General features: G+C 38.6%; 1 protein-coding gene across 1 annotated transcript; it reads left to right on the plus strand.

The window, feature by feature from the left end:
- LOC110269081 lies at positions 1748-5298 on the plus strand. Its single transcript, XM_021116490.1, has 2 exons — positions 1748-4045; positions 4146-5298. Exons 1-2 carry the CDS (start codon positions 3283-3285, stop codon positions 5180-5182), a joined length of 1800 nt encoding a protein of 599 aa, XP_020972149.1. The 5' UTR covers positions 1748-3282; the 3' UTR covers positions 5183-5298.

Raw genomic sequence — 14159 nt, forward strand, 5'->3', positions numbered from 1 at the left:
TTTAATTTTAATATTTGATTAATTTAAAGAGATACATTTTATCCAACATTACAAAAAGATATTTATGTCTTTTTATAGAATTAAATAAAAAAATGTTTTTTATTTGTATTTAATTAAAAAGATATTATAGTAAAAATGATAATATAATATATATTTTTAAACAAAAAATTAAATGTTGATGTAGAAAATAAATTTTATATTTCTAATTATTATTTGTTTATATTTTAAACGTATCGGTACGTATAAATTTATTATCATATTAAAACAGCTTAGGAATATTTTTGAATTACAACGTATGTTCCTTCCCTCTACTCTAAATAGTTTTTGGAATCCCCCATCTATTGGTATTTTTAAGATTAATTGTGATGCTAGTTATTTTGGTTTGGGTGATAGTGTTGGTTTTGCTTGTGTTATTAGAGATTGTAATGGGAGCTGGCAAAGGGGGTGTTTGGGAATGATTGAGAGTAATAGTATTCTTTAAGGAGAATTGTTTGGCTTGGGATGTGGGTCAACGAGATGTTATTTGTGAGACGGATTGTGTGGAAGCATTTAATCTTGTTACTCAAGATGGTTTTGGGTTTATTGATCCATTGGTGCTCAAAATAAGATATATCATGCATTGGAATTGGCGTGTTGACTTTCGTTTGATTATGAGAGATGCAAACACGGTGGCAGATACTATGGCAAAGACGGCGATGAAGTTACAACTTTCGCATGTGGAGCTTCTTTCACCTTGGGAGGAATTTAAGAGTAGTCTTAAACAGGACTGCCCCTCTATTTAAGCAGTTCCTTGTTTTTTTTTGTTTTGTTTTTCTTTGTTTAATTTATTTCAGTCACCAAAAAAATATTAAAACAAACATTTTCTGACAATAAGTAAAATAGGTGTTGGACACATTTTTTACATATCTATAATATTATAATACACTTTAAATATCAATCTTAAATCAAAACATCATCTTTATCCTCATATTAAAAATAATTTTTGAGCAAAGGCTAATAACTCGGTTTTAAAAATCTATCTACTTAATATACTAAAATTGGGTTTTCCCCCAACTACTAAAGGTGACGTGTCGATCTCTCATGCCTCCGTTTTCCCTCCAAAACGAATAAATTTTTTTTTCTATTCTAAATTATTTTATTGTAATTATATTATAATTAATACTAAATGAATAATATATAATTATACTAATTTAGCAACATATCTTCATTATAATTATATCAAATCAATATTTAATGCACTATTAAACTACTTATCAATTATCAATTAAAAATACTTTTAATAATTTTAATGATAATAATAATATTAATAATAGTAATAATAATAATAATAAATCTTTGTTATCCAATTCACGTATATCAAATAATTTTTTTAAATTATTTTATAAAAAATATCTTTAATATAATTATATTGTAATTAATATTTAATGAATAATATATAATTATACTAATTTAGAAACATATCTTCATTATAATTGTATCAAATCAAAATTTAATGCATTATTAAAAAATTACCTTAATAATAGGTAATTTACATATTTATTTTTGTTTTACTAAAATTTATATATAGTGTTTTCCTGTGGTACATGAATCTAAATTTGTGAGTGAATTCATAATTTTATATTTAGTATTTTTTTTACTACTTCATAGAATAAGAATGTATTCTTCGTTTTTTATTGAAGTTGATCCTTTTAAGGTACAATTTATAATTTTTTATAATATTTTTCATATACTCATTCTATTATATTATTCTTTTGATAATTTTTAATTTGTTGTTACTCTAAGTTATTCTTATCGTCTAATGTTCCAGTTCGATTGTCTTTTGCCACAATCATTTACAATGCATCACATCCATGAAATACCTCATCGAGTTGTCCTCACTGATTCGGGTTCCAACTACATGGATGTAAGCGTTCAAAGAAGAGGCAATAGTCTCTACTTTATCGAATGATGGTTGGATCTACTCACCTATTATGACCAACCTAATGGAATGTGATTAAAGTTAGATTTCTTAGGAGGAGCTCGATTTTTGATTGAGGAATAGCATCTACGGAACTTTATAGGGCAAGTTCAAGTTCCATTCCCTCCATGCTTTTTATGTTTGCCTGAAAATCTTCGAAGTGGAGCACATAATGAAATTGAATTCCCTTAGTTTCAGTTCAGTTTTGCTAAATTCGTGACAAATTCAGATATGCAGTTTCAACGATTGGTAATTGTTACGGTGGGTAACCGGAGATTGATGGGCTGGATGGAGTTGGTTGGCCCAAATGTGTGAAGGAGGAGGATTCCGAAAGGATCTGCAACTCGGGAGGCTCCGTCCGACTTGTTTGTGTGAGGAGATGGGGGTGGTACCTGCAAAGACACTCCGATGCCTAAGTCAGCAAGGGTGTAAGCAGGTCTAGAGAGTATTGGGCTTAGAGATACCTGAGGGGTGTCAATGTATTTATAGTGGTGAACTAATAACCACCGTTGGAGTAGTGCCATATTTTTAAGGTGTTAACCGTCCCATTATCTTAGGGAGGTTAAGATATGGCTCGTGGAAGTGGTTAGAGAGATTCTAGGGGTAGTTACTCATTTAAATGAGTGTTTATCCGCCAGCTAATCTCGTGCCCAACTTCTTTAGAACAGGTCGTGGTGAGTACCGACTTCATAGGATGAAGATTGGTACTGGTGAGACCCAACCCTTTGGATTAGGTCCTTTGCTTGATCCTGGGCCTTTATTATTGGGCCAGGGTATGAACAGTGCCCCTACTCGTGCCCAATTTTTTCAAGATTTGGGTTCGAGTATTCTGCTCGGGGTCGTAGCCGACTTGTTGGAGGACCGACGTGATTTTCTGAAACCGATGTGACTTTCCGTGTCCTTTTGGTTCTGACAGTTACGTCTAATCAAGTGTCGTGTCCGTTAGGGATGTGCGTAGGTCTTGGTAACGGTGCATTCTCATTAATGACTGCCCCGCTTTTACCATTATACCCCTTAGCATGTTTATAAATACTTTCCCTCTCTTTCATTTTTTCGTTTCTGCAATTTTTCAAATTTCTTCTTTCTTCGTTCGTGCTGCGTTCTTGTGTTTGGAGACTTCTGCTTCTTCCAACCTTCACTTTTTGGCTAAAGGTTAGCTTTTCTTCTTTCATGACATGCTTTGTGTTTTGCAAGCTTTTATTTTATAGGTAGATAGTTTGGTTTGTAGATTTTGGTTCCGTATCTCCTCCCTTTAGAGACCGTGTTTTTTATTTTCCTTTTCTTTTTCTTTTGTAGGTTTTTGTCACCCTTTATAAGAAAAAGAAATGGCTTCCGTAGATGTTCTTTCTCAATGGGTTGATGTCACGGTCCTAGGGGAGGAACCCTTGGTCGATGCTGAGTTTATTACTCATCTTCGTACTCACCACAGGATTTGTACTTCTGAGGAGGACGAGCCAAAGTATGAGTTGGTAGTCCCGGGTCCAGAAGACCGGGTTTGTCTTGGGAGGGCCAATGAGGCGGCCCTTCATTTTTTCTTTATGTATGAATGTATGATCACCCGTCTGGGTGTTTTTCTTCCTTTTTCGCATTTTGAGATGTCTGTTTTGCACCACTGTCGAGTTGCCCCTACCCAACTTCACCCCAATTCTTGGGGTTTTCTGAAAATTTACCAATTTATTAGTCACGCTTTGGACTTTCCGACCTCTTTGAGGATTTTCTTCTATCTTTTCCACATGACTAAGCCCTTTAGTGGGCTAAATAACAAGCAGCAATGGGTGTCTTTCCGAGCCATACAAGGTCGGAGAATTTTCACCCTTTTTGACGAATCCTTCCACGACTTCAAAAATTATTTTTTCAAAGTGCAAGCTGTAGAGGGTCACCACCCCTTTTTCTTGGATGAGAATTTTTCCCCTCGTTTTCCCCTCTATTGGTTGGAGGCCTCCCCCTGTGAGAAGTACGGTCTGGATGACCTGGATGAGGTGGAGGCGGCCATTGTGGGGTTTTTCCGAGAAGTGTGGGGGAGGGCCCCATACTTGGATACCAGGAAATTCCTCCAGGGATCGCCGAACTTTGTTCGGTCGCAGCTAGGTAGTTTTTATATATGTATATACATTTCTTATTTTCAACTTGTATCTGCTAACTTTGAGGTTTGCCGACTTGTAATTTTTGCTAATTGTTTCTTTTGCAGATATGGCAAGGAAGAATGCTCAAGAATCTTACCAGAGAGTTCAGGAGGCTAAAGCAAAGTCCCGGGCCAGGGCTGGTGGTGCCAGGGCAATCATCTCTCCTCCTCCTCCTCCTCCTCCTCCTCCTCAGAACGTGGGGACTCCCTCTCAGCCCATTGTGATTTCTTCTTCAGCCTTATCTCGGCCGCTCCCCTCCGCCCGACTTCTTTCTGAGCCAAAGACGAAGAAGCGCAAGACTTTAGAGTCTGGCTCTTCTTTTGATGGTGGGGTTAAGGCGGATGCTCTTGCATTCGTCCGAAAGAACATCTATCCTCATATAAGTATGAATGATGTTTCTGTTCAAAACCACCTCACCACTCTGGCTGAGGAGAGTTTTAGGGCGGCAGGTGTTTGTGGCAAGCTTTTGGATATTTTTGAGAAGACTTCTCTCAGCTCTTTGGGGTTAACCTCGAAGGTTGAGGAGCTGGAGGGGAGGCTTCTTTCTTATCAGGAGCATGAGAGGGAGTTGAAGGAGGAGGTCGCCAAGCTGAGGGCGGAGAGAGATAGCCTTCGGGAGAAGGAGAGTAAGTTGCGAGCCCAATGCAACATGGAGGCGAGTTTGAGGAAGACAGCACAGGAGAGTTATCAGAGTTTATTTCAAGATCTTGTGTCTGTGAAGAAGGATTTGCTGAACTCTCGAAATGCGTATGCCGAGTTGGAGGACTCTGTCGCTGATGGTGCCGAGGAGGCTTGGAGGATTTTCAAGGAGCAGGTCGGAGTTATTGTTCCTGACTTGGATCTTTCTCCTTTAGATCCAGACAAGGTCGTCATTGACGGTGCTATTGTGGATCCTCCTGCCCCCGTGATCGTTTCCGAGTCAGAATTTAAGACTCGGGGGCAGAGGATTATTGAGTCCCCTCCTCGTTCCAAGGACGCTTCGAGTTCTTCTGTTGTTCCTCCGATTTCCTCTTCATCTCCCGTGGTTGCCTCTCTTCCTGATCCTGGTGGCGCTCTTCCTGACTCTGGTGGTGGTGATCCGTCTACTCCTCTGCAGAAATAACTTTTTTATGGCTATATGGGGGCTCGGCCTGTGAGTCTCCCCTTTTTTAAACTCTTTGCTTGTTGGTGGTGTTTGGACAATTTCTTTTGGCCTTTTAAGGCCGTAAACAAAATATTTTATAAGTACCCTTTTTAATAAGGGTTTTAACTTAACAAAATAAATACCCTTTTTTGGATAAGGGTTTAAGTTACCTTATGCGTGTATGCTTTTCTGATTTTGATTTTTCGAAGTCTCCTTGATCTTTTTTCTGAAAACCTTTCCCTTTGGCTTGTCTGTTTTTCTGAGCCTTTTTGTTTAAGGACTTTTTTGACAGCCTTTAATCTCTTTTTCTGTTATCCCTTATACTCAACTTTGTTTTATTGAGTTCTTATGACTTAGGTTTTTTTTGCGATTCGTTTTCTTTTGTACTCGATTTTTTCCTTTCGACTTATGAGTCGGGATGTTTCCGAGTTTTTACGATCAACTTCTATAACCTCATTACATCGACTTGTACCTCGTCGTTTTATCCTGACGACCATCTAGGTTGGTTCATGGGATTTTCACGTTTTGTCGAGCTTAAGTCGGCGCGTTTCGTAGGAAGACTTAAAATAGAAAGGAGTTTATAAGAGATATGAAAAAAAGATATTTATTGATTAGGGAGGTACCTTCTTGCTACTAAGGGTTTTTAATAGCCTTTTTTCCCTTAGCCTCTACCATGATGCCTCGTTAAAAACCCTTCTCCAGAAAAAACCCTTTGATTTTGGGAAAAAATCATGAAGTTGGGAAAAGAGTACACCAGGGAGTAGAGTTCGCTTTTAACTGTAGTACCTTTTCATATTACAAGCATGCCACGACCTTGGGAATTCAGTGTCGTTCAGGTCGGTTACTTTATAATAACCTTTTTCCTAAAACTTCATTAACTTTGTATGGTCCTTTCCAATTAGCAGCAAATTTTTCTTCCCTTGATTTGTTGACTCCAATGTCGTTTCTGATTAAGACCAAGTCATTCGGGGCAAATGTTCTTCGAATGACTTTTTGTTGTACCTTGTAGTCATCCTTTGCTTCAATACTGCTTCTCTTATCTGGGCATATTCTCGGACTTCGGGGAGCAAGTCGAGCTCCTCTTTGTGCCCCTGTATGTTTCCGATCTCGTCATGGAGAATTACCCTTGGGCTTTGTTCATTGATTTCTATTGGTATCATTGCTTCTACGCCACAGACTAGTCGGAAGGGCGTTTCTCCAGTGGCGGATTGGGGCGTTGTCCTGTAAGCCCATAGCACTTGGGGGAGCTCTTCAGCCCAAGCTCCTTTTGCTTCTTGTAATCTTTTCTTTAGCCCTGCCAGTATGACTTTGTTGGCTGCCTCGGCTTGCCCATTGGCTTGCGGGTGCTCCACCGAGGTGAACTGGTGTTTGATTTTCATACTGGCTACTAAGCTTCTGAAGGTAGAATCGGTGAATTGGGTTCCATTATCTGTAGTAATGGAATAGGGTATCCCATATCTTGTGATGATATTTTTGTAGAGGAACTTCCGACTTCTTTGAGCGGTGATGGTGGCCAATGGTTCTGCTTCTATCCACTTTGTGAAGTAATCTATTCCCACGATCAGGTATTTGACTTGTCCTGGCGCTTGGGGAAAAGGACCTAACAAATCCATTCCCCATTGTGCAAAGGGCCATGGAGAAGTGATACTAATGAGCTCTTCTGGTGGAGCCACATGGAAATTTGCATGCATCTGACATGGTTGACACTTCTTCACAAATTCTGTGGCATCTTTCTGCAAGGTCGGCCAGTAGAATCCAGCTCGGATTACTTTCCTGGCTAGTGACCTTGCTCCGAGATGGTTTCCGCAGATCCCACTATGCACTTCCTCCAATACCTCGGCAGTTCTTGAGGTCGGTACACACTTTAATAATGGTGTTGATATCCCCCTTCTGTAGAGAATATTTCTTACCAAGGTGTAGTGTTGTGCTTCCCTTCGGATCTTTTTAGCCTCTTTCTCTTCTTTAGGGAGGATGTCGAATTTCATGTATTCGACCAAGGGGTTCATCCATCCGAGGTTTAAACCGATTACCTCAAGTACTTCTTATTTGTCTTCTATTTTTACTACCGAGGGTTCCTGGAGGGTTTCTTGGATCAGGCTTCTGTTGTTCCCTCCTGGCTTGGTACTTGCTAACTTGGATAGGGCGTCCGCTCTGCTGTTCAGATCCCGAGTTATATGTTTAACCTCGGTTTCTGCAAAGCGCCCAAGGTGCTCCAGAGTTTTCTCCAAGTACCTCTTCATATTTGGGTCCTTTGCCAGATACTCTCCGCTTATCTGGGAGGTTACTACTTGTGAGTCGTTGTATATCATCACCTTTGTAGCACCGACTTCTTCTGCCAGCTTTAATCCAACAATCAAGGCTTCATATTCTGCCTGGTTGTTTGAAGCTGGAAATTCAAATTTTAGGAAAACCTCTATCTGGGTTCCTCTTTCATCTACCAATTGTTATTATTGTAAATTCTTTCAGTTTTCGAATTTCTGCGATTACACGGACTATACCTGTTTGCACTAATACCTCGACGATTCCCGCTCGTTAATATATAAAGCCCAATAAGCATATCTTGAGTCTGTACGGAAATAGGATCTCAATATTATGCCTGCGTCGCTTCCTGTTTTGTTGGAGGATCCGTCTACATAGAGTCCCCATGTAGTTGGTTTTTCCTCCTGATCCCCTGCGTATTCTGCAACGAAGTCGGCGAGGCATTGGGCTTTGATCGCCGTCCGAGTTTCATATCTTAAGTCGAACTCGGAGAGCTCTATTGCCCATTGAACCATTCTCCCTGCAACATCCGTCTTTTGGAGGATTTGCTTCATGGGTTGGTTCGTACGGACTCTTATTGTGTGAGCCTGAAAGTAATGTCGTAGCCTTCGTGAGGCTATTACTAAGGAGTAGGCAAACTTCTCTAGTTTGTGGTATCTTAGCTCAGGGCCTTGTAGAACTTTACTGATGAAATAAACTGGATGTTATCCGACCTCATCTTCTCTTATCAGGGCTGATGAGACAGCCTTGTCTGCTACGGATAAGTACAGTACGAGGTCTTTCCCAAGTACTAGTCGGGTCAGAATAGGAGGTTGGCTTAAAAACTTTTTGAACTCCTGGAACGCCTCCTCGCATTCAGGAGTCTATTCGAACTGGCATCCCTTTCTTAATAAGGAGAACAGTGGAAGGGATTTTAGTGTCGATCCTGCCAAAAATCTGGAGAGGGCTGCAAGTCGGCCATTCAGCTGCTGGACTTCTCTCAAACAAGTCGGGCTTTTCATTTCTAGGATGGCTCTACACTTATCGGGATTGGCTTCGGTCCCTCTTTGTGTTAGCATAAATCCTAGAAATTTCCCTGCCTCCACCGCGAAGGCGCACTTTGCGGGATTTAGCCTCACCCCGTGCAGCCTTATGGTGTCAAAGACTTGTGAGAGGTCTGACAAGAGGTCGACTTCTTTCTTGGTCTTTACCAGCATGTCGTCGATGTATACTACAATTAGACTCCCAAGGTGAGAGGAAAACACTTTATTCATCAACCTTTGATATGTGGCTCCTGCATTCTTTAATCCGAATGGCATGACCACGTAGCAGAAATTAGCTCTGGGTGTGATGAATGATGTCTTCTCCTGGTCTGGCTCATAGATTGGAATTTGATTATATCCCGAGTAGGCGTCCATAAATGATAAGTATTGATACCCCGAGCTGGAATCCACTAGGGTATCAATACTTGGCAGTGGATAAGGGTCCTTGGGACATGCCTTATTTAAGTCGGTATAGTCGACACACATTCTCCATTTGCCATTCTGTTTTTTGACTAGTACTACATTGGCTAGCCATGTTGGGTACTTGACTTCTCTGATGAAGCCAGCTTCCAGGAGCACCTGCACTTGTTCTTCTACTATTAGGGCTCGTTCTGGGCCAAGCTTGCGTCTTCTTTGTTGTATAGGTCGGGATCCCGGATAAACCGAGAGCTTGTGGGACATGAGCTCGGGGTTTATCCCAGACATGTCAGAGCCCTTCCAGGCGAAGAGGTCGGAGTTATCTCTTAGGAGCTTAGTCAATCCTTGTTTTAGAGTTTTCCCTAGGTTGGCTCCTATATGAGTATTTTTCCCTTCCTCTTTTCCGACCTGTATCTCCTCGGTTTTTTCTCCCGGTTGTGGTCGCAGCTCTTCTCTGGCCCTTGCACCGCCGAGCTCTATTGTGTGAACTTCTCTGCCCTTTCCTCTCAGATTTAGGCTTTCATTGTAGCATTTCCTTGCCAACTTTTGGTCTCCCCTTACCGTTGCTATCCCCGCTGAAGTCGGGAATTTCATGCAAAGGTGGGGAGTGGATACCACTGCTCCGAGTCGATTAAGGGTAGCTCTGCCGATTAAAGTGTTGTATGCTGACCCCACATCAATGACTATGAAGTCTATTCTCAGAGTCTTTGATTTTTCTCCTTTTCCAAAGGTGGTGTGGAGGGGCAAAAATCCCAGTGGTTTTATTGGCGTGTCACCTAATCCATACAAGGTGTCGGGGTAGGCTCTTAATTCTTTCTCATCCAACCCTAGTTTGTCGAAAGCGGGCTTAAAAAGGATGTCCGCCGAGCTTCCTTGGTCTACTAGGGTTCTGTGGAGATGGGCATTCGCCAGGATCATAGTTATTACTACTGGATCATCGTGTCCAGGGATTATTCCTTGCCCATCTTCTTTTGTGAATGAAATGGTAGGGAGGTCGGATGACTCTTCTCCGACCTGGTAGACTCTTTTGAGATGTCTTTTGCGAGAGGATTTGGTGAGTCCCCCTCCCGCGAACCCTCCTGAGATCATATGGATATGTCTCTCTGGAGTCTGCGGCGGTGGATCTCTTCTATCCATATCGTCTCGCTTTCTCTTTCCATGACCGTCCGACCTTTCTGTGAGATATCTATCAAGCCGACCTTCTCTAGCCAGCTTTTCTATCACATTTTTAAGGTCGTAACAGTCGTTTGTGGAGTGACCATATATTTTATGATACTCACAGTAATCGCTGCGGCTCCCCCCTTTTTTATTTTTAATGGGTCTAGGGGGTGGCAGTCTTTCAGTGTTACAAATCTCTCTGTATACATCCACTATAGAAACTTTCAGGGGAGTATAAGAGTGATATTTTCTTGGTCTCTCGAGACCGAGTTCTTCCTTTTTCTTGGTTTCCCTTTCCCTCTCTTTTGTTGAGGGAGGGGGCCCAGGTCGCCAACTCAGGTCTCTCAACTTAGCGTTTTCCTCCATATTGATGTACTTTTCAGCTCTTTCCTGTACATCACTTAGAGAAACGGGGTGTCTTTTAGATATGGATTGTGAGAAGGGACCTTCTCTGAGTCCATTGACTAACCCCATTATGACTGCCTCTGTGGGCAGGTCTTGAATCTCTAAACATGCTTTATTGAACCTTTCCATATAGGCTCGTAAGGATTCTCCGACCTCCTGTTTTATTCCCAGGAGGCTCGGTGCATGTTTCACTTTGTCTTTCTGGATAGAGACCTCATCAAAAACTTCCTTGAGAGGTCTTCAAAGCTAGTAACCGACCTCGGGGGGAGGCTATAGAACCATTTCATCGCTGCTTTCGACAGAGTGGTCGGGAAGGCTTTGCATCGCGTAGCGTCCGAAGCATCAGCTAGGTACATCCGACTTTTGAAGTTGCTCAGGTGATGCTTTGGATCCGTGGTTCCGTCATAGAGGTCCATATCAGGGCTTTTGAAGTTCCTCGGAACTTTTGCCCTAATTATGTCCTCGCTGAAAGGATCCTCCCCACCTAAGGGCGGCTCTTCTTGTTCGTCACGGGAGTTGCGACCTTTGAGGGAGGATTCTAACTTTAAGAGTTTTCTTTCTAACTCTTTTCGTCGTTCTATCTCCTCTTTTAGGTTCTTTTCAGTTTCCTTTTGTCGCTCCCGTTCTTGTTCTAATTGTTCCAGGCGACTGTGGACTAATCCCATGAGTTTAGTTACAGGGATGGTCCCTCTTTCTCTGATTCGCGCCCTTCTGAAGAGTTTACCTTCGGGTTTTTTACTCCGGAGGTACCTTCCCTGTGTTGATTATCAATTTCCTGGTGGAGGGTGAAGTCCGCATCGTTATTGCCTGTGTCCATATTCTCTTGCTCAGAATCTGTCTCCACATGGCCCTCTTCGTGGGATCTGTCCGCCATCAGTGGTTGATCTCTCGGGTCCCCGGCAATGGCGCCAATGTTACGGTGGGTAACCGGAGATTGATGGACTGGATGGAGTTGGTTGGCCCAAATGTGTGAAGGAGGAGGATTCCGAAAGGATCTGCAACTCGGGAGGCTCCGTCCGACTTGTTTGTGTGAGGAGATGGGGGTGGTACCTGCAAAGACACTCCGATGCCTAAGTCAGCAAGGGTGTAAGCAGGTCTAGAGAGTATTGGGCTTAGAGATACCTGAGGGGTGTCAGTGTATTTATAGTGGTGAACCAATAACCACCGTTGGAGTAGTGCCATATTTTTAGGGTGTTAACCGTCCCATTATCTTAGGGAGGTTAAGATATGGCTCGTGGAAGTGGTTAGAGAGATTCTAGGGGTAGTTACTCATTTAAATGAGTGTTTATCCGCCAGCTAATCTCGTGGCCGACTTCTTTAGAACAGATCGTGGTGAGTACCGACTTCATAGGATGAAGATTGGTACTGGTGAGACCCAACCCTTTGGATTAGGTCCTTTGCTTGATCCTGGGCCTTTATTATTAGGCCAGAGTATGAATAGTAATATATTTAAATTTTCTTAGTTTAAGCTGTTCATTATTAGAATAATTTTTTAACATATTTTGATTTTTTTCAGAAATTACCAGCTTTCTTTTGCATGCATGCAATGCCATTGAGGGGAATAAGAGTTAGTTTGGTTTCTCGGTGTGGCAATTCTATACCTTGCCGCATTGCATGGATAGCGGATGATGAAGCTTATCTAACAAGAGGATGGTCTGATTTTGCACGAATTCTAAATATTGAAACTTACGATGTTATTTCAGTTGGTTGTCGTTACAAGAATGATTCTATACTATACGTGACTAAGGACCAGAATAGGTTCAATATTGTTTAGGTAATTTGGTTTTACTATTAGTATTTGATTAAATTATAATTATAGAATTTTAAATTATTGCCTCAATTTATATATTACGATTATTTTTTGTGGATGTGCTATTTTTAAATAATTTAATAAGATGAAGTAGTGTCAGATATTATTAAGTTTATTTTTATCCTTTATTTCTTTATTTGTATTTTTATTATATTAGACAAAAAATGAACCTACACATATATTAAATCGTTGACCTAAAGACAATTTATTTGCCAATAAAAACAGATTTTATTTATAATTGGAATAAAATTTATTTGCCAATAATTGGTGGATAAAATTGAAATTACACCCGTGTCATATAATTATAATTGATTAATTGGTATAAAATGAAATTATACCCGTACCATGAGTAATAATCTAAATAATTATATCTTAACAAAATATAATTTGAAATAATTTATAAACAATTATCTTAACAAAAATAATTATTTAATAATTGATTTAACAATCAAGACAAAAAATAATTATTAATAATAGTATTATTAACTGGGTAAATAATATAATTTCAAATTATTACTTGATATATAAATAATATATGAAAATCTATTGAGTAAATCAATAATTTTGCACCTTAATAATTTGACAATTATTATTCAATTAACCAGTTAATTGAATTAGTAATAAAAATTTCTAATTTCAAATTTTGTATATTAAGTAGTTATTAAAAATTGGGTAATAACAATTTACACAAAAAAATCATTGATAAATTCAATTAATCATATAGAAGATAATATACTAACAGTTTTAGTATATTATTTATGGCAAGCGAAATTATTTCCTCAGATTTTCTATTAAAATTGAAATTAGTAATAGTTTAAAAAAAGTTTATTAATAAAATTACTAATAGTCACATTTTTATACACATGATATATGTTTTCTATATATTATTTAAAAAATATAATGAAACATGAATAATGAATGAGTATGTTATTTTTTCGACTAGCTAATTAATGCAAAATCGAGTACTCTTTTTTATTCGATTGAAGTCATATTCTGTTTGGTGAAAGTTTCAATCACCTTAATTAAATCCTGTCTTTGTGCCTTAACTTATACAGGTAGTAATATGTTACATATTATTTGGTATATCTAAGTAGTTATTTCCCATAGCGAATATGTAAAAAATCATATTAAGGTTTATTGCCAAATAATTAGTGGATGAATAATAATAGATTATATCATTTTGGGAAAGTATTTTCATTCGTATAATTTTATTCTCTTGACAAACAATTTTATAATTACGGTAATCATATAATTTTATATACAAACATTGATACAGTGTTGTTTCATGTATATATTTTGAGGTATCAAAGGATAGCATTGAATTGTTATTCAGTAGATTTAAATTATTTATTATATATTACAAAACTTTCTGCATTAGGATTCTCTATTAATTTGTTCTTCATTTTGAGCTGATTTTGATATTTTTTTTTACTTCACAGTAAACCAACATATAAAACTTTGTTAGTAGATTTAAGTATTACTAGATTATTTATGGTCATATTGAGTATATATGCCTGATTTATTGAAAAAAGTAGATTAAATAACTATTTTATAGTTAATACAATTAACACTATATTAAGAAAAGAAAAATAACGCATACAAGTTATTTTTTTATTAACATAATTTAAAATAAAATTTAACATAACAACTTAAAATTATAATTTCAATCTAATCACGTGCATGGCACGGGTGATTAAACTTGTTACATTTAACAAATCAATGATAGTGAACACCAAATTCATCGGCTATTAATAAAAAGAGTTTTGATAATTTGTATTCTAAAATATAAGTTAAGCATATTATAAAAAAATTGTTTTATAATTTTTTTTTATGTTTTAATGCATTAAATACATCAAAATTATTATAAAAATTTCTATTATTATAA

Source organism: Arachis ipaensis, chromosome B02, assembly GCF_000816755.2.
Source record: "Arachis ipaensis cultivar K30076 chromosome B02, Araip1.1, whole genome shotgun sequence".
In the NCBI taxonomy this organism is placed as follows: domain Eukaryota; kingdom Viridiplantae; phylum Streptophyta; class Magnoliopsida; order Fabales; family Fabaceae; genus Arachis; species Arachis ipaensis.